The sequence below is a fragment of the Mus caroli genome, chromosome 3 (genome assembly GCF_900094665.2).
Source record: "Mus caroli chromosome 3, CAROLI_EIJ_v1.1, whole genome shotgun sequence".
Taxonomy (NCBI): Eukaryota; Metazoa; Chordata; class Mammalia; order Rodentia; family Muridae; genus Mus; species Mus caroli.
In genome coordinates, this window is record NC_034572.1 from 81936953 (window position 1) to 81958948 (window position 21996).

Here is a 21996-nt window from a genome sequence, read left to right on the forward strand (position 1 = left end):
TCTCTCTCACTCTCTCTCTCTCTCCCCCGACTTTTACTCCTTTCTTTGACAGGGCTGGCCTGGAACTCACTCTATAGAGCAGGCTGACTTTCAACTACAGAGATCTGCCTGCCTCTGCCTTCTAAGTGTTCAGATTAAAGGTGTGTGCCACCACTGCCCAGTGACTTTTTTCTTTTTTGAGAGGAGTTCTTATGTCTTCCAGGCTGGCCCCAAACACACTATGTAGCCAAAGATGATTTTAAATTTCTGATCATCCCACTTCTACCAAGTGCTGGGATTATATGCGTGTACCACCATGACGGTTTATATTAGAAATTCCTTTCCGGTCTACCCCGAAGCCAGCTGCTGTTCTCTACTCTTCTTTATTTTCCATGTGTCATCAGCTTGTGTATTTCTCTTCCTCCCTGCCCATTTGATTTCTCCGCTTATCCCACCCCACAGCCCCTTAAGTTCACTATCTGGCCAACTGCTTGTCACAGTCACACTGCATCCCCCATGCTGCTCCTCCCTGCTCTGGATCACACTGCTTTTGCCTGGCCTGTGTCTGGTGGCCAATAAATAAAAGTTACACTTCACGGACTGGGTTTCCTCCATTGTCAGCCCCCACTCAAGCCACCTACCTCTTTACGAAGATGGGTGATGATCTTGTGTGGCACTGTGATGACTTTCCCATTACTGGTTCGAAGGGCAGGCAGGGTTCCTGAAATTGAGAAGGAAGTATACTCACAGCATTTGCATTGCATTCCTGTCCCCTGCTCCTCCCCTGGCACATCCCCGTCCCTCAGGGATACCTGAAGGGCTCTGCCAAGGATTGCTGGTCTTGTGTATCTTCAGTGGGGCGCCTGTAAATCTGGTATAGGTCTGCAGGGAAGGAAGCAGACGGTAGAGAAACCAAGGTATGGCTTCATAAAGAAACCAAGAAAAGAATCCGTGACTCAGTAAATTATGTTCTATGGTCTATACTTAGCACTTTTATACCAAAAGGAGAGGTGGAAAGAGGGTGTCATTCCTATTTACAAATGGGCAAACTGGACCAGACAGTTCATGGACATGTTTATATGTCCATTTCCAAGATTAAACATTAGGAAAAGATTTCTACCCTTATGCCATCTACATTGTAAAGCCTATTCACCAAAGCTTTTCCTAATTAACTTCCCTCTTCCTGGAAGTACTGATTCCCTTTGGCAGTCTCTATATTGTTTCTACTTTACATCAATACACGTGATCGTTTCATTATTTGCTTACATGTTTGCCTTTTTGTTAACAATTTCAATACAAGAGTCAAAATCGTATTGCAAGGGAATGTTTTTTACTCTAAGAGGCATAATAAATGTTTTTTACAATCCCGAAGACGTTGAATGAAGTGAAGCAAGTCTGCCTAGCTCTAAAGCTCTTCCTACAGTCTGGCTGTGGGGCTGTCTGATCTATGAAAACGAGATTCAGTGGATTCATAGCGGAAAAAGAAGAGATCGTCCAGAAGGGGTTATCCCAAGGTCACCCAGCCAATAAATGGATAGGCAAGGTCTAAACCCATCTTCTGAAGCCCTGACCAAGCCTACTTCCACTGCTACACAAATCGATCCTAGGAAATCAGGGCGTGAGGCGCGGAGCCCATATCGGCCTTCGACTGCCTCAGTTTCTCTCAAGACGCTTGCGTCTGGGTTCTCGGCAAAGCTCGAGCACCCACTCCGGCTCTCCAGAGATCAGAAGACACGTGCATGAGCCCTCACCAGCACGGCCAGACTATCCAGGTCCACCGACGGCAATCCCCAGCCCCCTGACCAGCAGAACAGCTCCATGGGCGCCGCCATCTTGTACGCTCTCTGACCCGGAAGCACCTTCTCGTAAGCGTCGGCCTTCTCTCGCCAGGAACCGCCCCTGGTCCCCGCCTCCCTGGCCTCCGGGGCTTTGGGGTCTGGGGAGGCGTGGCTCTTGGCGGCCTGAGCCACGGCGGGGCTGTGAGAGGTGGGGCATCGGCCTTCTGGGGAGCGCCGCGGGCTCGTCCTGAGGCGGCCCCCGTAAGGCAGCAGGGCCGCGGTCCAGACGCGCTTGGGACATTCGCGGCGCCTCAGCCGAGCGTAGCCACGAACCGCCGGCGACACGGAGGGCTTGGGAGAGGGGCATCTGGTGCGGCTTGTCGGTCTCTGGGGGCACTTGCCAAACTGCACATGGCCCCGACAACCCCGGGTCCTCTCAGGTCTCAGCCCCGAGCGGACGCCGCGGGGGGGTCCCCCGAGCCGCATGTTTTCCACTGCGCGTTATGTTTGGAGAGGGCCTCGCGCTGCCTGTCGCCATGGAAACAAAACAGGGGCGGTGGCGGCGCCCGAGCTGAGGCCCGGCTGGGGCCTGAGTGGGGGAAGGGGAGGTGCGGCTCGCGGGTCGTTGCCTTCGTAACGGGAACTCCTGGTCGGTCCCCAGCTCCCCTCGGGTTCATCCCGGACAGGGCCATCCCGCGGTACCCAGTGTTCCCCAGTCCCATCCTCGCTCCTGTCTTCTAGTTTACGGCTCCAGCCTCTGGTGATGCTTTCCCCTTTCTGATGTCTTAGAAAGCCATCAAGTTCTCGTCGGTCGCTTCCAGATTTCCATTTTCCCAAGAGTGAGGGGAATGGACACATGTCAGGGACGCAACACACTGTAATAAAAACTTGTTTTTTGCTGTGCCATATCAATAAGCCTCGTGTCGTGGTCTTCTAGGCACTGTAGCAAAGGATGGTCCACTGCCATCCATTTCCGCCAACTGTGAAATAATGCCTAGAACCTAGAATTGCCCAAGGCAGGGGATTCTGACTTTTCCAACCATTGCTTGCAGAGAACAGTAGCATTTGGTAGCGCTGTTAAGTTGAAAGCTCCCAAGAACCAGATGTCAGGCTAAAGGGAAGCATCTTTGAGGAGGATCATTATGGTGGAGCAGGAGGCAAGGAAAGCTCTGGGACTCTTTCCCAGTGCCTCTGGTTTCGGGAGCCGGTGATGCCTCCAAGGTGATTGGCAGCTCTTTGTTTCAACCCCCCCTACCCGCCTGCTCCCCCCACCCCCCAGCTCGCTCCTCAGTCCCTCCGCCCCCCTCCTGCTCCTGCTCTCCGCCTAGTCTTTTTCCCTCCCAGTCGCCTTGCCTGCCAGGGGTAGTGAACCGGCTAAGCGGCATGGAGAAGCCGGAACTTTGGGGTGTCCTGGCTCTTTTCCTCCTCTGCTCTTACACATGTGGCAGTCAGGACCTTCAGGGTAAGCCTGCATTCATCCCCTTTGACACCTCTTTGTCTCCTTTCTTTTGCCCCCAGGCAAATAACAGACCACATGTGAGTTTGAGAGAGAGGGAAGGGTCCTGAAATGGGTTGGAGAGAAAAGTTAACACTGCGAAGAGTGAAGAGTTGGTGATAATGTAGGAGGGGTGGGCACCAGAGTGGTGGGTGAGTGCAGATCGGTGCAGTGTCAGGCACTGAGACCAGGATGGACCCAGGAGGATTCCACGACTGAGTTAGTCTCAGAGCATCAACAGGATAGTCTGGGCAAGCAGCTTGATTGATAGTGACTGCACGGTGGGGACCCTGGGCTTGGTCCCCCCCACCCCTTTACTCTGGCTCTTGGTTTCTAAAAGATAGGGCGGGGGTGGGGATTGGGCAGCTTGAACTCTCCCGGAGGTCTGGTAGGGGGATGGCCCATGGGTGGTGTAGGAGAGGTAGTAGGAGCAGATGACACAAGCAAAGATTCTTTACTGGCTGGAAGGGAAACCACAGATTGGCCAGGACACAGGAGGAAGAGACGCTGGCTGGGTCCTACATTCCCAGGGGGGAAAGACTAAATAGCGATGGGAGGGTCAGAGTGCTTTGTAAGACAGCTGTAAGATGTGTGTGATGAGCCCCTGGGATGGGAGGACCAGCACCAGGGTTTGGAGTGTGCTAAACCCAGCAATGGTTCCTGAGCTGTGGGCACCAGGTGCCACTCCAGACTCTAGTCAGCAATGTCTCCCTTGCGCCACCTGGTGGGACATAGGAAGTTTGCGGGTGGCTTTGGTATTTGTAAGCCTCTAAGCCTCTAGGTTCCCAAGGCTTTGGAAGGGATAGAAGGTGCTGGGAGGGAAGCATTGCCTTGATAACAAAAAAAAGGGCCAATGGTTTTGTTTTTAGAGATGGGGTCTTGTAGCCTGCTCTAATGTAGCGGAGACTGCCTGATTGCTTGAGGCAGTCCTCTCAGCCTGAGACTACAGGCATGTACCACCATCCCTCACGAGTTTGAGTTTTGAGGATGCTATTCAGAGGCAGGAGGATGATAATTAGGGATGCCTCACCTCTGATTGCTCAGGAGAGAGGGCAGGCCTTCCTCAGACTCCAACCACTTCCACTAACTTTTAAATCCCTATCTGGCCAGTAATTGACCTGCTGACAGTGGGCGAATCCAGGCAGATGGTAGCTGTGGCAGAGAAGATCCGGACAGCTTTACTCACTGCTGGGGATATCTACCTCTTGTCCACTTTCCGCCTCCCTCCAAAGCAAGGTGGTGTCCTCTTTGGCCTCTACTCTCGCCAAGACAACACACGATGGCTGGAGGCCTCTGTTGTGGGCAAGATCAACAAAGGTGACTGGTGGGCACCCCTTTCCAGCATCAATGACCCCTTGAGCAGTCTCCCTCATGCCCTCTCCCAGGTGCCTCTTTATTCTCCACGACCTCTACTAGGGATACTGGTATGGAGGAACTCAAACAGTTGGGTCAGGCTGGTATTTATAGGGATGTATGGCAGGTTGTATGCTGGGATGCTCAGGGAGGGTGGGACAGCTCTGTGTCCCAGCAATGGCAGCACCACTCAGATCTTTGCTAAAGTTCAGTGGGTACGGATCTAGTTGCCACCTTGGGAGAGGACAGTCTTCTAGACATTGAGAATAAGGTCATCTAAGGCCAATTTGAAAAGCATTCATTTACTACTTTCATTGTTTATACATGTATTTATTTTTCAAGATAGGGTTTCTCCACGTAGCTCCGGCCTGGAACTCAGAGATCCACATGCCTGGTCCTGTGAGTGCTTGTCACATCAACGCCTTGTTGAAAAACATTTATTGTGCACCTGTTACATACAAGGTGCTGAGAGATACACATTAGGAATTAACCTAATTTGTAGTTTCTCTCTGAGCTGTCATGCCACACACCTTTAATTCCAGGCAGATGGAGGCAGTGGCAGGTAGATCTCTGAGTTTGAGGCCAGCTTGGTCCTCAGAGTGAGTTCCAGTATACCCAGAGCTATACAGATAAACCTGTCTCCAAAAATCCAAAGAGACAGACAGCCATGGGGTGGCATATTGGTATATAGAAGAGATGATGGAATTCAGTTGGAACATGGGGTGGGGCTAGTGCACATACTGACCTCCAATCCTGGGCAGTGCTGGTGCGGTACCAGCGGGAAGATGGCAAAGTCCACGCAGTGAACCTACAGCAAGCAGGCCTGGCTGATGGGCGCACACACACGGCTCTCCTGCGACTCCGAGGACCTTCTCGACCCAGTCCTGGCCTGCAGCTGTATGTGGACTGTAAACTGGGTGACCAACATGCTGGCCTTCCAGCACTGGCCCCGATCCCTCCAGCAGAGGTCAGTGGACTGGAGATCAGAACTGGACAAAAGGCTTATCTGAGGATGCAGGTGAGAAGGAACCTCTGGTTTGGGGAAAATGGTTTGTAGCACCGAGAGGAGCTGCTCGATCCGCCTGCCTCCCTGCTGACCCCTAGGGCTTTGTGGAATCGATGAAAATTATTCTGGGTGGATCCATGGCTCGGGTAGGAGCCCTGAGTGAATGTCCATTCCAAGGAGATGAATCCATTCACAATGCAGGTAATAGATCCTCTGACCTCCTCCCAGTTAACACCCTTTCCTTTAGCTTGACCATTCCTGAGGCTTTCAACACCCCCCACCCCCAACTCCAAGTCTTTTATCCTTGACTCGTGTGTAGGAGGTGTAGATCAGAAAAATAAGATCATCCAGCAGGGCTGTAACTCCGGGGAACTCTAGGGTTAAGGAGTAAGGTAATGGCTTAGTCTCAAGATTTTTATAGTTGCTCTTGGCAGCTGTCACCTACAATTGAGTGGCACCTTTAGCCAAGGCCTCTCATCCTGGTCTGTGACAAGGATGCTTAGAGACTCTTACCTAAGCAAACACCCACTTCTCCCAGAGACTTGAAAGGGTTCTTGAAGGGGCAGCTTGGGGGAAGGGTTTGAAATGGAATGTACTGGGGGCCTGGCCCTACTTTGGGTTGCCTCTCACTTGGAGTCCTCCTGCAACTACTATGCCTGAGAATGAAGACTTGAGTTTTTCTGGCTTCCTATGAGGCAATGCCCAGAGGGCCTTTAGCCCAATGGAAGGGGCGGCTGTGACCCAGTAAGGGGCTATGTGAAGAGTGCTTGCCTACCATGCGCAAGGCTGTGTAGTGGGTTGCCTCTGTCCTGATACTCTGCACTGCTTCATCTTTCTTGAGGGTCCAGGGCTGTCCTTCTTCTAGATCCCCTTCCTTCCCACTTCCTTAGTATCTCCCACTGACTGCTCTCACTTCTTCTCTAGTGACCAGCGCACTACAATCCATTCTAGGTGAGTCAGTTATGAAGAGGCGGTAGAGGCAAGGGTGGTCCTCTGTCATGGGTGGGGTCTAAGGTGTGGTGTGGGCTTCGGGGACAAGAGCTGACCTACAGTGCAAAGAGGGCCCAGAGTGGCTCCCCGATTCTAAGTCTCTCCATCCCCTGGCCCTTGACAGGGGAGCAGACCAAGGCACTGGTCACCCAGCTCACCCTCTTCAACCAGATCCTAGTGGAGCTTCGGGACGACATCCGAGACCAGGTTTGAGCGGGCAGGCCAAGGGTGCGATTCTGGGGTGGGGTGTGATGGCAGTGGCAGAGAGATGACTTCTCCTCACTCGTCAGGTGAAGGAAATGTCACTCATCCGGAACACCATCATGGAGTGTCAGGTGTGCGGTGAGTGGGAGAGGAGGGCCCCAGAGAGCACTGCTTATGCCCCCCACCGTGTAGCTTCAGCTTCTCCTTTCTAGCCATCCGAAGAGTGACCCTCGAGGGTGGCTCTGACCGTGTCCACCTCCCAGGTTTCCACGAGCAGCGTTCACACTGCAGCCCCAGCCCCTGCTTCCGAGGCGTGGACTGTATGGAAGTGTATGAGTACCCAGGCTACCGCTGTGGGCCCTGCCCACCCGGCCTGCAGGGCAACGGCACCCACTGTGATGACATCAACGAGGTGAGGGATGGCGGGGCTCTCGAGGGTAAAAAAAAAAATGGGTGAAAGTTGTTCAGAAGCAGAGGAATTCAGGAGAGATCAGAGGCCAGAAAGCACAGGAAGGAGGAAAAAGATAAAGGGTAGACTAGAGGGCTATGTGGTGAAGGAGCTGGGGGAGAGGTAGGGAAGTTTGAGATGGCCAGCCAGGGGAAATGGAGCACTGGAGGTTGGGCTGAGAGCGCTGCCCAGGGACTAGGAGTGATGCTCTTAGGATCACACACAGCTGCTCACTTCCCCAGGAAAATGCCTGACGTCTGCCTTCTCATTTGGTCCCCAGTGTGCTCACACTGACCCCTGTTTCCCGGGGTCCAGCTGCATCAATACCATGCCTGGCTTCCACTGCGAGGCCTGTCCTCCAGGGTACAAGGGCACCCGAGTGTCTGGTGTGGGCATCGACTATGCTCGAGCCAGCAAACAGGTCAGATGGTAAAGTCTGTATGGATTTGTGAAAAATGAGATGAGACTCCCCTACACCAGCTCTGGCTTTGGGTCTAAACATGCCAGTGCTCACCCGGCCCTGTCATTAGTGACTTCTGTATCCATGAGATCCCCCTCTACTCTGCCCTTTTAGGTCTGCAATGACATTGACGAATGTAATGATGGTAACAACGGAGGCTGTGACCCAAATTCCATCTGCACCAACACGGTGGTGAGTTGAATGCCCTGCTCTGCTTATGACTGGGGAAAGGAGACTGTGTCACTCCCTCTTCAAATTTCCTACTTCTTCCTGTCCCCCTTGGGCACCACTCGAGTGTTCCCGTGAACCTGGCCGAGATGGCTAGGTTCTGATTCTGCCTTTTACCAGTTGTGACCTTTAGCAAGTTATTTAATCATTTTGAGCCTCAGTTTCCTCATTTGAAAAATAGGGTTATTATCTGCCTTTAAAGAAAGTTGTCCTGGGGCTGGAGAGATGGCTTAGTCGTTAAGAACACTGACTGCTCTTCCAAAGGACCTGGGTTCAATTCCCAGTACCCACATGGCAGCTCACACTGTAACTCCAATATCTGACAGCCTCACACAGACATACATGCAGGCAAAACACTAATGCACATAAAATTAAAAAAAAAAAAGTCTGTCCTGAGAACCTAAAGGAGATAGATATAGCAGGTGCGGTTCTGAGTGGCTGTCTGAGGTTCCACAGGTAGAATGAGACTCGGCCAGGGCCCCTGGGGAGCTCAACCTTTCTTAACTCCACCTCCCTACTCTTAGGGGTCTTTCAAATGTGGTCCCTGCCGCCTGGGCTTCCTGGGGAACCAGAGCCAGGGCTGCGTTCCAGCAAGGACCTGCCACAGCCCTACCCACAGCCCCTGCCACATCCACGCCCACTGTCTCTTTGAACGCAATGGTGCTGTGTCATGCCAGGTAACCTAGATCTAAGATGAGGAGGAAAAAGGGAGGGCTCTGGAGAAATGTATAAAACTGGTGAAAATTTAGGGACTGACCTCAGTGCCTTCATGGGAAAGAGGTAAGCACAGGCTGGAGGCTTATTAATGTGGGGAACAGAGCCCAGAGCAGGGAGAGTAATGGGGCAGGGCACAGGGATGCAAGGCCCAATGGCTAACGCTGACCATATGTTTTTGCCTAGTGTAACGTGGGCTGGGCAGGGAACGGGAACGTGTGTGGGCCTGACACAGACATAGACGGCTATCCTGACCAGGCTCTTCCCTGCATGGATAACGACAAGCACTGCAAGCAGGTGAGACCAGCGGCTGTGGGGGAGCAGTGAAGGGCAGGATGGCTCCCCAGAACTCACCCATACCCTTCCTCTTGAACCTCAGGACAATTGCCTTTTGACACCCAACTCTGGGCAAGAAGATGCTGATAACGATGGTGTCGGGGACCAGTGTGATGACGATGCTGACGGGGATGGTATCAAGAATGTTGAGGTATGGGGTGGGGCTCTCCACAGTTAAAAGCACTTGTTGGTCTTGCAAAACACTCTGCACCCACAGGGTGGCTTACAAACATCTGTAACTCTAGTTCCATCTCTGGCCTTTCTGGGCCCTGCACTCATGTGGGCACAGGCAAAACACCCATACAGAGAAAATAAAATGAGTCTTAACAAAACAAAACAAAACAAAACAAAATAAAACAAAACAAAACAAAGGGCTCAGCAGTTAAGAGCAATGACTGCTCTTCCAGAGGTCCTGATGCCTTTTCTGGTATGTCTGAAGTAATAGTGTACGTCCATAAAAACAACAACTTTGAGGTAGATTTGCAATGGTGGCGCACGCCTGTAATCCCAGCACTTAGAGAAAGAGGCAGGAGATTCTCAGCTTGGGCTACAGAATAAGATCCTGTCTCTAAAAACCAAACAAGGGCCAGGCAGTGGTGGTGCACGCCTTTAATCCCAACACTTGGGAGGCAGAGGCAGGAGGATTTCTGAGTTTGAGGCCAGCCTGGTCTACAGTGAGTTCCAGGACAGCCAGGGCTACACAGAGAAACCCTGTCTGGAAAAAAACAAAAACAAAACAAAACAAAACAAAACAAAACAAAAAAACCAAGGCCAGTGTGGTAGCTCAGAGCAAATAAAGGCACTTGCCACCAAGTCTAGTGACTTGAGTTTAATCCCTGAAACTCATATAGTGGGAGGAGAGAATCTAGTGTTACAAATTGTCCTCTGACCTCCATATAGGCACAGTGGCACTTGTGTGGCCACATACATATACTACTTAAATAAGTACATGTAAGAAAAGGAAAGTGGGGGGCTGGTGAGATGGCTCAGTGGGTAAGAGCACCCGACTGCTCTTCTGAAGGTCCAGAGTTCAAATCCCAGCAACCACATGGTGGCTCACAACCATCCATAACGAGATCTGACTCCCTCTTCTGGTGTGTCTGAAGACAGCTACAGTGTACTTACATATAATAAATAAATAAATAAATAAATAAATAAATAAATAAATNNTAAAAAAAACAAAAAGAAAAGGAAAGTGGGCTGGAGAGATGGCTCAGTGGTTAAGAGCACTGGCTGCTCTTCCAGAGGTCCCTAGTTCAATTCCCAGCATCCACATGGCAGCTCACGACTGCCTGTAATTCTAGTTCCAGGGGACCTTACATAGACATATATGCAGTTAAACCACCAATGCACACAAGATCTAAATACATAAAAATAAATAAATCTTTTTTTTTTTTTTTTTTTTTTTTGGTTTTTCGAGACAGGGTTTCTCTGTGTAGCCCTGGCTGTCCTGGCACTCACTTTGTAGACCAGGCTGGCCTCGAACTCAGAAATCCGCCTGCCTCTGCCTCCCAAGTGCTGGGATTAAAGGCTTGTGCCACCACGCCCAGCTAATAAATAAATCTTAAGGAAAGAAAGAAAGGAAGGAAGGAAGGAAGGAAGGAAGGAAGGAAGGAAGGAAGGAAGAAAGGAAAGAAGAAGAGATGAAATGAAAACAAAAGAAAAGCCAGGCCCCCTCTCTGCTGCTCTAATCCCAGTTCTCAGGAGGCTGAGGCAGCAGGAGCCCTGTAGTCTACATAGTGGATTTCAGGCCAACAAAGGCTACATAGTGAGAACCTGTCTCAAAACAAACAACAAACCACCAAAACCAAACATCTAAAGGCCAAGGATGCTGTGCCCCTCTCAGCTCCTGTGCTCTCCGCGTGTTGTGGTCTCTCCTGTGAATCCCTCCCTCTATCCTGCCTCTTCTTGGCCCTCGGCAGTTCTCTAGAAACATCCCTATGAAATGAACTGTGGAGATCTGTACCTGCTTGAGTGGGTGGGACAGCACCAAGCAGTGGACAAACACAGGACAAGGACATGGACAGAGTAAGTATGGGGACTTCTGACCCTTCTGTCCCCACCCCTTTGTCTAGGACAATTGTCGACTGTTTCCCAACAAGGACCAGCAGAATTCAGACACAGATTCATTTGGTGACGCCTGCGACAACTGTCCCAATGTTCCCAACAACGACCAGAAGGACACGGATGGCAATGGAGAAGGAGATGCCTGTGACAACGATGTGGATGGGGATGGTGCAAGCCTGGGGCTGTGGGGATGGCTGGGGGATCTAAGGGGAGAGGCTGGGAGCTTGGAAGTCAGTGGCAATGGGGAAAGTAGGCTTATAATCACTGGCCCGAGAACAAGATGTGGTCAGGCAAGATGTAGGCAGGTCACACAAGGTACAAGCGGGTTTCCTGACAAAGCTCGGGCCTTCCACCAACTGAGAAGAGTGTGCCCCACGAGCAGCAACAGCATCGTTTCTCATGTCCACTAGGCATCCCCAACGGGTTGGACAATTGCCCTAAAGTACCCAACCCACTGCAGACAGACCGGGATGAAGACGGAGTGGGAGACGCTTGCGACAGCTGCCCTGAAATGAGCAATCCTACCCAGGTACAGGGGAGTGTCAGGGCGAGGGAGGGTGGGGATTGGGGGATGAGGCCCAGTCCTTTACCCTGTCAGTTATCAGGAAATGGTGACATCAGACCCATCTCTCTCAGACAGATGCAGACAGCGACCTGGTGGGGGATGTCTGTGACACCAACGAAGACAGGTAGGGTCTGGGCCGAGACATCCAGGGTCTCCCAGGGATATTTTTTTTTCCTCTCCTCTTTTTTGGTTGTCTCTGTAATGTAAGCTTAACTCACCACCCCTGCTGAGCAGGAAGTCATTCTCACTGTCTACCTTCCATTCCCACTGCTGGATTGCCATCTCCTCTGAATGATAGCAAGGGAACCAAGTTGGAGGGTAGGCAGGCCCCAGAGAGCACACAGAAGGAAAAGATGGAGCCCACCCTCTCAGCTGGGATCTGTTCATTTTCTTCTGAGCAGCGACGGAGATGGGCACCAGGACACTAAGGACAACTGTCCTCAGCTGCCAAATAGCTCTCAGCTGGACTCTGACAATGACGGGCTTGGAGATGAGTGTGACGGGGATGATGACAATGACGGTGTCCCAGATTACATTCCTCCCGGGCCTGATAACTGTCGCCTGGTACCCAATCCTAATCAGAAGGATTCAGATGGTAAGACTGGAGTCCCAGAGATGGTTTAGCTGATCAGGCTGTGCTCAGAAGGCAAGCCTACTGGAGGGAATGGAGGATGGAAGGGTAGGGAGGACTCAGGAAGAGCCTGGCGGTGACAGTCGCTCTTTGCAGGCAACGGTGTGGGTGATGTCTGTGAAGATGACTTTGACAATGACGCAGTGGTTGACCCTCTGGACGTGTGCCCAGAGAGTGCAGAAGTTACCCTCACAGACTTCCGGGCCTATCAGACTGTGATCCTGGATCCCGAGGGTGACGCCCAGATCGATCCAAACTGGGTAGTGCTCAACCAGGTATGCGGGGGCAGTAGGCTGGGCAGGCGCTGTCAGACCTGGCTGCCTGTTGGGACCTGGGGTGTCACTGTGCGCCTGGATCAGGGCTTTTTCTCTTTCTTCCTTTATCAACCCCAGGGCATGGAAATTGTTCAGACTATGAACAGTGACCCGGGTCTTGCAGTTGGTATGTAAAGGACACCCGGCTCAGTCGTTTCCAAAGGGAAGGCTCCTATGGAGGGTAGACGGAGCATTTGCAGGGCCTTCCTAGTCCTGTATGCAGCAGGCATCTCTGCGCCCGCCCATACCCACCCACAGTAGGCCGCCTGGCAGCTGTACTGCCCCTAACACTTCTCTGTTCCCACTCCAGGGTACACGGCCTTTAACGGCGTGGACTTTGAAGGCACCTTCCACGTGAACACAGTCACTGATGATGACTATGCGGGTTTCCTCTTCAGTTACCAGGACAGTGGCCGCTTCTACGTGGTCATGTGGAAACAGACGGAGCAGACCTACTGGCAGGCCACGCCTTTCCGAGCAGTGGCCCAACCAGGGCTGCAGCTCAAGGTATCCCCAGCTGCCCACTTTCCCCAACCCAGTGAGTTTCCTAAAGCTGTTCTTGCCCCACCTCAGGGCCCCCACTGCCTCTGAGCTTCCCTACCCAGACATGTGCTCTGGAGTTCAACTGTGTGGAATTCCAGAGAATTCTTCCTCTTCCTTCCGACTTCCTTTCTCACCAGCTCTTCCCGTCTCTTGTCTCCCTTCACCCTGGTCCTGTGATTGATGCACTATCTTTGTCAATGACTCCCAGGCAGTGACATCCATATCTGGCCCAGGTGAGCACCTCCGGAATGCTCTGTGGCATACTGGCCACACCCCTGATCAGGTACGACTGCTGTGGACTGACCCACGGAATGTGGGTTGGCGAGACAAGACATCCTATAGATGGCGGCTGCTCCACCGGCCCCAAGTTGGCTACATTCGGTAAGGGAAAAGGCTTGAGCCCTGGAGAGGGGGCAGGGGCAAGACTCAGCCTCCTGTGCCCTCTAGCTAGCAGGGACTTGGGGACTGTGGCCTTCCCTCTGCTCACTTCCTTGCTGTCTTTGGTAGGGCTTGCAGCCAGTTCCTTCCGGTTTCCCTTCCCAACACGGAGGAGGTGGTATCAGGAACACCTTTCCTTTGCATCCAATTTCCCCTCTAGATCCAGGGTGTTGAGCTAGATGCCCTTCAGTGCTCTGGGAGCCTCTAGACCAGGGCAGTCTGTGGAAGAACCTGTCCCTTCCAGCCCCTAAGTGTCCAGAACCTGCTCCAGCAGCATCGGACTTTGGAAAGGGACCATGATTTATAGAAGAGCCGATTGAGACCTGAGTTTGCAGGCCTCTCTGGTTTGATTTTTCCCTCCAAGTATCCCCAGTTGGTGCCAGTGCCTGGAGAAGGGAAGGGAAGGGAAGGGAAGGGGTCTGCTTAGAAGCGGGGCTTCCTGTGGCCAGCAGCCTTGAAGCCCAGGGCTGAGCCGGTTCCTCTTTAAGGTACCTAGAGCAGTGGGGCGCCAGGGCAGAGGATAAATGAGGGGTGGTGGACTAGAGCCTGGGAAGCGGGTGACTTCACCCCCAGCCTTTTGTGCTCATTGCCATAGCAACCCAATCCTTACTAGGAATGTGCTGGTGCTTTGAGATGCAAAAGGGGCTGGACAAAGAGCTAGGGGCCCGAGGCCTGAGAAAAAGCACCTCTCCTCCCCTTCCAGCCTTCCCTCCCTTCCCTCAGGACTAGAGAGCCCCAGGGGAGGGGTGCAGGAGACCCCAGGACAGTGGCACAGTGCTCATTGGCACCTTAGCACCAATGATACCCCTGTTCCCAACAGGGTGAAGCTCTATGAGGGTCCCCAGCTAGTGGCGGATTCTGGGGTGATTATTGACACGTCCATGCGAGGGGGGCGTCTCGGTGTATTCTGCTTCTCCCAAGAAAACATCATTTGGTCCAATCTCCAGTACCGATGCAATGGTGAGCCTCTAGACTGCGGTCAACTTGACCTGTGCCCTGGGAAAACCATGTCCTCTGACCCTGACTTATTCTCCCTCTGCAGACACAGTGCCTGAGGACTTTGAGCCATTCCGGAGGCAGCTGCTCCAGGGAAGAGTGTGAGGAGGTGGCCACGGGACTCAGATCCTGACTGGAGACCTTTGGCCGTTGAACTCTGTTCTGGAGACCCTGGGGTCTAACCTACAGCCCCTCAACCTAACGGATGGCTCTCTGGCACCCACCAGGGAGCTCAGCCCCAGAGGGGTGGCGACCCCATTGTGCAGGGGTTGGGAGACTTTCAAGGGGTATTATTACTCAGGTTCTAACCCCAGGAAAGACCACAGCACATTGCCATAAAGTTTCAGTTATTTTCTAAGTCAGTGCAATTGTTTATTTTAGACCTTTTCCGGCCCAGAAAGGAACCTGAGGGGGAAAGGCTGGTAGTTGCAAGTTAGAGAGCTAGGGAGAGTTTGACTAAGTTGAGGTGGGGTGGGAAAAGGACCAAATGAAGGATGAGGTTGGAGGGTGGCTAAGGTCCTTCCAGCCCCACTTACTTACCGTGGTAGCGGCGACACTTCAGTCTAAGCTTGGTAGAGATCGAAAGCCCGGTGGCCGGGGCTGCCCCACTCTGGGTGAGGGGGCGCCGGGGGGGGGGCCGGGGGGGCCGGAGGCCGGGACGAGTGCAATATTGGCAGGGGAAAGAACAACACTGCACCGCGTCCCGTCCCTCCCGCCCACCCGGGGCTCTGGAATCCCGCTCCCTACCACCTGGGCCGCTGGAACCCAGGGACAGGAGTGCTCTGGGGAGTATAGGTCACCTTAGAGGTGCGCCAGAGCCTGAACACCCGAAGAGTGAAAGGTGGCGAAAGGGAAAGGGTGAGGAGAGGAGGGGAGCTTCTGGTGCCCCGAAGGCCACTTTCCAACGCCAAAGCAGTGCGCGCGCTTGCTCTTTAAATACTCAGACTGAGAGGCGCGGAGCCATTGCCATGGTGACGGGTGTCCCAGCAACCGAATTGAATGGCTGTTGCCTGGCAATCCTAGGAGTTGGGGTTTGGTGCCGCCCACCTAAATACTTGTGGGCGAGCTGACGTAGGGCGGCTCCACTCCGCCCGGAGCAGGCCTGACAAAGCCTCTCAGAGGCGGGACACACGGCGGGAGCGTGGGATCCACGCCTCCGTTCCTACACCCCCGAAATGTTTTTAAAGTATTCGTTTCCGTTTTGTATTCGTTGGGACTAAGAACTGTTTGCCTACTACAGTTGTAACTGCTCCTGCTGGTTTACTCCGCAACCTCCGCTTGCGGGATCCGGCCTGGCATCCTCAGTCCGTGCTACTGTGAACCCAAAGCCCTCCCCAAATTCAACTGTTTCTGTCCTTCAGAACACCTTTCGTTTCTCCCTAAATACACACACACGGGTTTGCCTTGTTTCGCGTGCTTGTTCGCCCCAAATATTATTCCTTTCCCAGATACATCTCAACGTTCTCATGTTCCACGATTGGCCCACCTACTTAATCTCTGCCTCCTAAATATCTAGCTACCTAGACATATCCCGTCCTACCCCCCCCCCCCCAATTCAATGTCATCACACAACTTGATGCCCCCTTCCACATACCTTGGGGGTCCAACCACTTTTACCCTACCCGCAAACACAATCCCCAGAAGTCTAGTAGCCCAAGTAATGACCCTTGCTTCTCCCCCACAGTGTGCATTCTTTCCTATCTGTCCGAGGCACTGATTCTTTTCGCCAAGGCACAATTAACTTCCTTTAGTTAATCTGTCTCAACTTTGGCTGTGCTGCCAAACTATCGGCTGGTGCGAGTACGCCGTGCGACGCTCGCGGTGACCACTAGAGGGCAGGCGTTTCCGGATAGAAGGGCCGGTCAACCTGCCACTCAAGGTGGAGGGTTGGGTAGGAAGGACCTTAGGCTTCAGTGGAGCCCAAGTTTCGTCCTTTTTAAGTGGAAATTTCCCCCACCGCCTTTCTCGGGAGAAAGCCAAAGAGAGACCCAGGCTACTGGAAAGTCTGGCAGGGGCGGGGACTGTGGTTTTCAGAGTACGGGGAGCGGCTAGAAGGGCGGGGCTGTTCCGGGAAGTGGGGGGGGGGGGGTGCTGCGGGGAGGGAGACTAAAACTAGCGACCTGTCCACTATTATCCAGCCCCCTTATGTCCTCTCAACTTATGAGAAGTGGTGTTCAAGGACCCGCAGAGAGAATAGGAAAAGAGATGGGGGACCTAGGGATGGACTTCCCATGTCTTGCTGTCCAGGGCCTTTCTGTGTTCCCTTTCCTCTTCTTGGCGGTCGCTCTGGGACTAAAACCAGAGCCAGGGGGCCCCAGGTTTCTTCCACATACACACCTGGGGTAGTCAAGGAGCGGTTGGTAAAAGTGGGAGGCCAAATGGAGAAAAAACAGGTTGTCATAAGGTTGAGTGATTGGAGCCCAAGTACCCTACACAGGAATGACTGGGGAGGAGGAGGAGGAAAAGAATAGGGGAGGGGGCGGAGTTTTGTTACCTGTCACCTGCTCTGACTGTGCCTAGGGCGGGAGGGGGACTGGTATAAAGCAGCAGGCACCAGCGCTGTTCCACCGCACACACGGAGCGCCAGCCTTGAGTCTGTTTTCTAGCCCCTTCCCGCCTGTTCACCACCACCATGACCCCGGGCATTCGGGCTCCTTTCTTTCTGCTGCTACTTCTAGCAAGTCTAAAAGGTGAGAGGCGCAAGGTGGGGAGGGGCTGTGCTGTTCAGGTGGGACTCCCAGTCTTTCTGTGGAGTTTGCTTACTGGTAGATTATGACAGTCATAAATGGCCATCTATACGGGTATGGCCCAGTATGGGCCGGGGTGGGGGGAAGAGGCTAAGGAAGGAGGCTGAGAAGAGGTGACCCCTCAGGAGAGTGGGCACTCTAGTAGGCAAATACTCTTTGTGGGGAGTAGAGAAGAGAGGCTGTGTCAGGAGAAGTAGCTCCGGAGTGGAAGAATGGGGCCGTGTGCAGTGGTTCCAGTCTATAGTTCCCACACCCTGGACGCTCAGGTTCACAGAGAGTTCAAGGCCAGCTTAGGCTACAGTATGAATACTTGTCTCAAGTAGAGGAATAAATGAGCCAGAAGCAGAGGTGGCAGAGGTGAGACCTCTGCTTAGGGAGGGAGGCTGTCAGGATGAAGGCAAACCAGGGGCTACCTGATGCTAACATGATCCCCCTTCCTTCCGGGGTTACTTTGCTTTCAGAGTTTATATTTTTCTTCTTGCTCTGATTTTTATTCATCAACCCAGTAGGTGTTGTTGTTGTTGTTGTTGTTTTTACAACTTTGGCTCTGGCCGGAACTAAAACATCACACATGTTATCCAAAGCGACCCAGTGTCCAACTCTGTTGATTAGTGCTGCTGTGAGCATAAAAACAGTTTACCCCTCATCTTTCACTCTGGTTCAGGTTTTCTTACCCTTCCAAGTGAGGAAAATAGTGTCACCTCATCTCAGGACACCAGCAGTTCCTTAACGTCGGCTACTACTCCAGTCCACAGCAGCAACTCAGACCCAGCCACCAGACCTCCAGGGGACTCCACCAGCTCTCCAGTCCAGAGTAGCACCTCTTCTCCAGCCACCAGAGCTCCTGAAGACTCTACCAGTACTGCAGTCCTCAGTGGTACCTCGTCCCCATCCACCACAGCTCCAGTGAACTCTGCCAGCTCTCCAGTAGTTCACAGTGACACCTCTTCCCCAGCCACTAGCCTTTCAAAAGACTCCAACAGCTCTCCAGTAGTCCACAGTGGCACCTCTTCAGCTCCAGCCACCACAGCTCCAGTGGATTCTGCCAGCTCTCCAATAGACCACGGTGGTACCTTGTCCCCAGCCACCAGCCCTCCAAGGGACTCCACCAGCTCTCCAGTCCACAGTAGTGCCTCTTCTCCAGCCACCAGAGCTCCCGAAGACTCTACCAGTACTGCAGTCCTCAGTGGTACCTCATCCCCAGCCACCACAGCTCCAGTGGACTCCACCAGCTCTCCAGTAGCCCATGGTGACACCTCGTCCCCAGCCACCAGCCCTCTAAGGGACTCCACCAGCTCTCCAGTCCACAGTAGTGCCTCCATCCAAAACATCAAGACTACATCAGACTTAGCTAGCACTCCAGACCACAATGGCACCTCAGTCACAACTACCAGCTCTGCACTGGGCTCAGCCACCAGTCCAGACCACAGTGGTACCTCAACTACAACTAACAGCTCTGAATCAGACTTGGCCACCACTCCAGTTTACAGTAGCAGGCCATTCTCTACTACCAAAGTGACATCAGGCTCAGCTATCATCCCAGACCACAATGGCTCCTCAGTGCTACCTACCAGTTCTGTGTTGGGCTCAGCTACCAGTCTAGTCTATAATACATCTGCAATAGCTACAACTCCAGTCAGCAATGGCACTCAGCCTTCAGTGCCAAGTCAGTACCCTGTTTCTCCTACCATGGCCACCACCTCCAGCCACAGCACTATTGCCAGCAGCTCTTACTATAGCACAGTACCATTTTCTACCTTCTCCAGTAACAGTTCACCCCAGTTGTCTGTTGGGGTCTCCTTCTTCTTCTTGTCTTTTTACATTCAAAATCACCCATTTAATTCTTCTCTGGAAGACCCCAGCTCCAACTACTACCAAGAACTGAAGAGGAACATTTCTGGATTGGTGGGTATCAGCCTAGTCTCTGCCATGTGTCCCCTGACATAACTCTTCAGGACTGCATGGCTCTCACATCACTCCTGAGTCTTCTCCTCTTCTCCCAGTTTCTGCAGATTTTTAACGGAGATTTTCTGGGGATCTCTAGCATCAAGTTCAGGTACAGTTCTGGATTTGACTTGGGGGAGGCATGGGCAGTCTCGTGACTTTGTGGTGTCGGGATGGGGTGGGGGTGAGGAGAGGAGTGCTGAGCTATAAGCCGAGAGTCTATCTGAGCTCCCCGTTTTCTGTGACCAGGCCAGGCTCCGTGGTGGTAGAATCGACCGTGGTTTTCCGGGAGGGTACTTTTAGTGCCTCTGACGTGAAGTCACAGCTTATACAGCATAAGAAGGAGGCAGATGACTATAATCTGACTATTTCAGAAGTCAAAGGTGAGGTGATAGCCCCAGCTGCAGCCTGGCACCATAGTATGGGGTTCTACCGCCTGTTTACTTCTGGTGCCAGGAGTGGGAAATCCACCTCCCTTGGGACTTCCCTGACCACCGTTTTCCCTTCTAGTGAATGAGATGCAGTCCCCTTCCTCTGCCCAGTCCCGGCCTGGGGTACCAGGCTGGGGCATTGCCCTGCTGGTGCTGGTCTGTATTTTGGTTGCTTTGGCTATCGCCTATTTCCTTGCCCTGGTAAGTCTCAGGCCTTCCGAGGCGCGGTGTGCCCTGGGTAAGTGGAACCCCGCTGGCCAGTCCAATCTCCTGTCTCCGTAGGCAGTGTGCCAGTGCCGCAGAAAGAGCTATGGGCAGCTGGACATCTTTCCAACCCAGGACACCTACCATCCCATGAGTGAATACCCTACCTACCACACTCACGGACGCTACGTACCCCCTGGCAGTACCAAGCGTAGCCCCTATGAGGAGGTAAAGTGTATCCCGCAGCAGCTTGGGCCAGCGACCTGGGCAGGGTGGGGCCTTATGAAGGGGAGCTTGGGAAACCCAAGGAACCCCAGAGAGGTGAGCAGTTGGAGCCCGGCAAGGTTGGGAATGGAGGTCGAGTTCTGGGAGACCATGGGAGACAACAGAAAAAAAGTGTCTGCACTACCAGTCTTCCCCCAAAAGCCTCGCCGTCGTCTACCTGTACCAATCTGTACTAATTAGGATGCCCAGAGGTGAGGCGAGGAGATCCTGTGCCCCTGGGAGCCCCGCCCACTGCATTCCCCGCTGACCTCCTAGGGGTCGGAGAGTAGATACAGGGGGCTGGGGTAGGGTGGGAGGGCTCTGGCGGAAGAGATTTCTCTTGCTAGATGAGTGTGCTGAGGGAGTTTTAGGAAAGCAAGGGTCCCTCTCTCTTCCCTCCCTCAGGCCTTTCCCTGCGGAGTCTCGTAAATAATTACTGTGGCCACCTGAGACGGAAAGGCTAGTGAGACAGAAAAGCCAGTGGGTGGGGAAGGAGACAAGCACGTCCTTTTCTTGCCCCACTTTCCTCCTCCTCCAGATACACACACACACACACACACACACACACACACACACACACACACACACACAGCTCTTTGGGCCAGAGGATCAAAAACTAAAAGGAGAGAAAGATAGGCGGGGCCTACAAGAGGGCTAGGGACCTACAGCCACGCGGAGGGGGGTGGGGGAAGGGGGCCTTGGAGTTGTGTGTTTACAGTCACCTGGCAGCTCTGGGGCCAGCAGGTGCACACTCGGAATTAACCCCTTGAGAGCTTGCCAGGCCCCTGGCCCCAGGCGCCTTCAGGGTTTTACCTGGAAGATTCTTTTTCCCTGAATTTCTTTCCCCTTCACTCAGGTTTCGGCAGGTAATGGCAGTAGCAGCCTCTCTTATACCAACCCAGCTGTGGCAACCACTTCTGCCAACTTGTAGGAGCAAGTCACCCCACCCACTTGGGGCAGCTTTGGCAGTCCGCTCCCTCAGTGGTCACTGCCAGACCCCTGCACTCTGATCTGGGCTGGTGAGCCAGGACTTCTGGTAGGCTGCTCACGTCCTTTGTCAAGGACCTCAACTACATAAGTCTGGTGAAGCCCAGCCCTGCCCTGGGGGACACTGGGGTAGTGGTGGCTCTCAGAAGGACTGGCCTGGAAAACTGAAGACAGGGATGGGAACCCAAACATAGTTGAATAAAAGATGGCCTCCTGTTAGTTATGCCAGCTGTGGTTTTTCATCTGCAACTCTTGGGTCAGAGCGGCCAGGACGAGGCTATAAAGGGCCTGGAAGAGGCCTTTGGGGGAGGACTCCCGAAGGCAAGGAGCCACAGAGGGTTGGAAGGCTGGCCGCATTCGAAAACAGGGATATGGGGAAGAGGTGACACAGGGACACAGAGGTGGCCTGAGAAAGAACCAAGGAATTGCCTCTCTCCTGTGCCTGGCGGCCCTGCAGGAAGGAGGAAACGAAACTTAGGCAAGCTCCAGTGGGCCTGCCCCAGACCTGGCCTCAGCTCGCACCCATGACTCTCTTCGGAGGCCAGCCCATGCCCCTCTCCGACTGGCACAGTGCCCTTAAGGCAGCTCTATTCTTAGCTGTCCAGGTGTGAAGCAAATCCTTGGACCACAGATAACAGTAGCAGAGTCAACACAGCCGTGATAAGCCAGGGCTGGGACAGATCCGGGTGCTGTTGGCACCAGGCCCTGGCCCTCAGCCACCCCACCCGCCACTGCCTCTGGGTGGGCTCTCTGGCACCCTGGGAATGAGGAAGTGGTTCTAGTTCCCTGACCCCTTTAGGTCGACACCATGCCACGCCCTCAGCTACATCCCCTCAGGGTCCATGTCTGCGGTCCAGATACCCAAGGTAAAGTT

At 53.3% G+C, this 21996-nt stretch overlaps 3 protein-coding genes across 4 annotated transcripts in view; 2 read left to right on the forward strand and 1 right to left on the reverse strand.

Annotated features, from left to right (window-relative positions):
* The window catches only part of Mtx1 (metaxin 1), a 5351-nt gene extending 3099 nt beyond the window's left edge, over window positions 1–2252 (reverse strand). The window contains exons 1-3 of the mRNA XM_021157707.2: window positions 1731–2252; window positions 792–861; window positions 621–700 (exon numbers count right to left, since the gene is read on the reverse strand). Coding sequence (XP_021013366.1) covers window positions 621–700; window positions 792–861; window positions 1731–2243 — 663 coding nt within the window. The 5' untranslated portion in view covers window positions 2244–2252. The remainder of the gene's footprint in view (window positions 1–620; window positions 701–791; window positions 862–1730) is intronic.
* An 828-nt stretch (window positions 2253–3080) lies between these two features.
* On the forward strand, window positions 3081–14907 carry Thbs3 (thrombospondin 3). Its single transcript, XM_021157338.2, has 23 exons — window positions 3081–3219; window positions 4363–4569; window positions 5367–5623; window positions 5710–5812; window positions 6536–6562; window positions 6726–6808; window positions 6892–6943; window positions 7069–7217; window positions 7534–7674; window positions 7828–7905; window positions 8466–8618; window positions 8842–8952; window positions 9035–9142; window positions 11067–11226; window positions 11469–11587; window positions 11695–11747; window positions 12025–12218; window positions 12351–12529; window positions 12647–12695; window positions 12879–13075; window positions 13320–13492; window positions 14370–14509; window positions 14592–14907. The coding sequence occupies exons 1-23, from the start codon at window positions 3141–3143 to the stop codon at window positions 14648–14650; spliced, it is 2871 nt and encodes a 956-aa protein (XP_021012997.1). The 5' UTR covers window positions 3081–3140; the 3' UTR covers window positions 14651–14907.
* Window positions 14908–17125: 2218 nt separating this feature from the next.
* On the forward strand, window positions 17126–21322 carry Muc1 (mucin 1, cell surface associated). Of its 2 annotated transcripts, none has more exons than XM_021158375.2 (7): window positions 17126–17235; window positions 17957–19197; window positions 19296–19348; window positions 19486–19619; window positions 19747–19868; window positions 19950–20099; window positions 20992–21322. In XM_021158375.2, the coding sequence occupies exons 1-7, from the start codon at window positions 17178–17180 to the stop codon at window positions 21064–21066; spliced, it is 1833 nt and encodes a 610-aa protein (XP_021014034.1). In that variant the 5' UTR covers window positions 17126–17177; the 3' UTR covers window positions 21067–21322. The 2 variants fall into 2 exon arrangements, with proteins under 2 accessions (XP_021014034.1, XP_029330754.1); XM_029474894.1 differs by having other exon boundaries at window positions 18041–19197.
* Window positions 21323–21996: the final 674 nt, after the last annotated feature.

What these genes read in the sequence shown, in the direction of transcription:
- Muc1 (XM_021158375.2), top strand. Translation starts at nt 17,178, where the DNA reads ATGACCCCGGGCATTCGGGCTCCTTTCTTTCTGCTGCTACTTCTAGCA. An exon ending in ACTTCTAGCAAGTCTAAAAG is followed by an intron (nt 17,236 to 17,956) that starts GTGAGAGGCGCA and finishes ACTCTGGTTCAG; the next exon opens with GTTTTCTTACCCTTCCAAGT. An exon ending in GACTATTTCAGAAGTCAAAG is followed by an intron (nt 19,620 to 19,746) that starts GTGAGGTGATAG and finishes TTTCCCTTCTAG; the next exon opens with TGAATGAGATGCAGTCCCCT.
- Thbs3 (XM_021157338.2), top strand. Translation starts at nt 3,141, where the DNA reads ATGGAGAAGCCGGAACTTTGGGGTGTCCTGGCTCTTTTCCTCCTCTGC. An exon ending in ATGCTCGAGCCAGCAAACAG is followed by an intron (nt 7,675 to 7,827) that starts GTCAGATGGTAA and finishes CTGCCCTTTTAG; the next exon opens with GTCTGCAATGACATTGACGA. An exon ending in ACTGGGTAGTGCTCAACCAG is followed by an intron (nt 12,530 to 12,646) that starts GTATGCGGGGGC and finishes TATCAACCCCAG; the next exon opens with GGCATGGAAATTGTTCAGAC.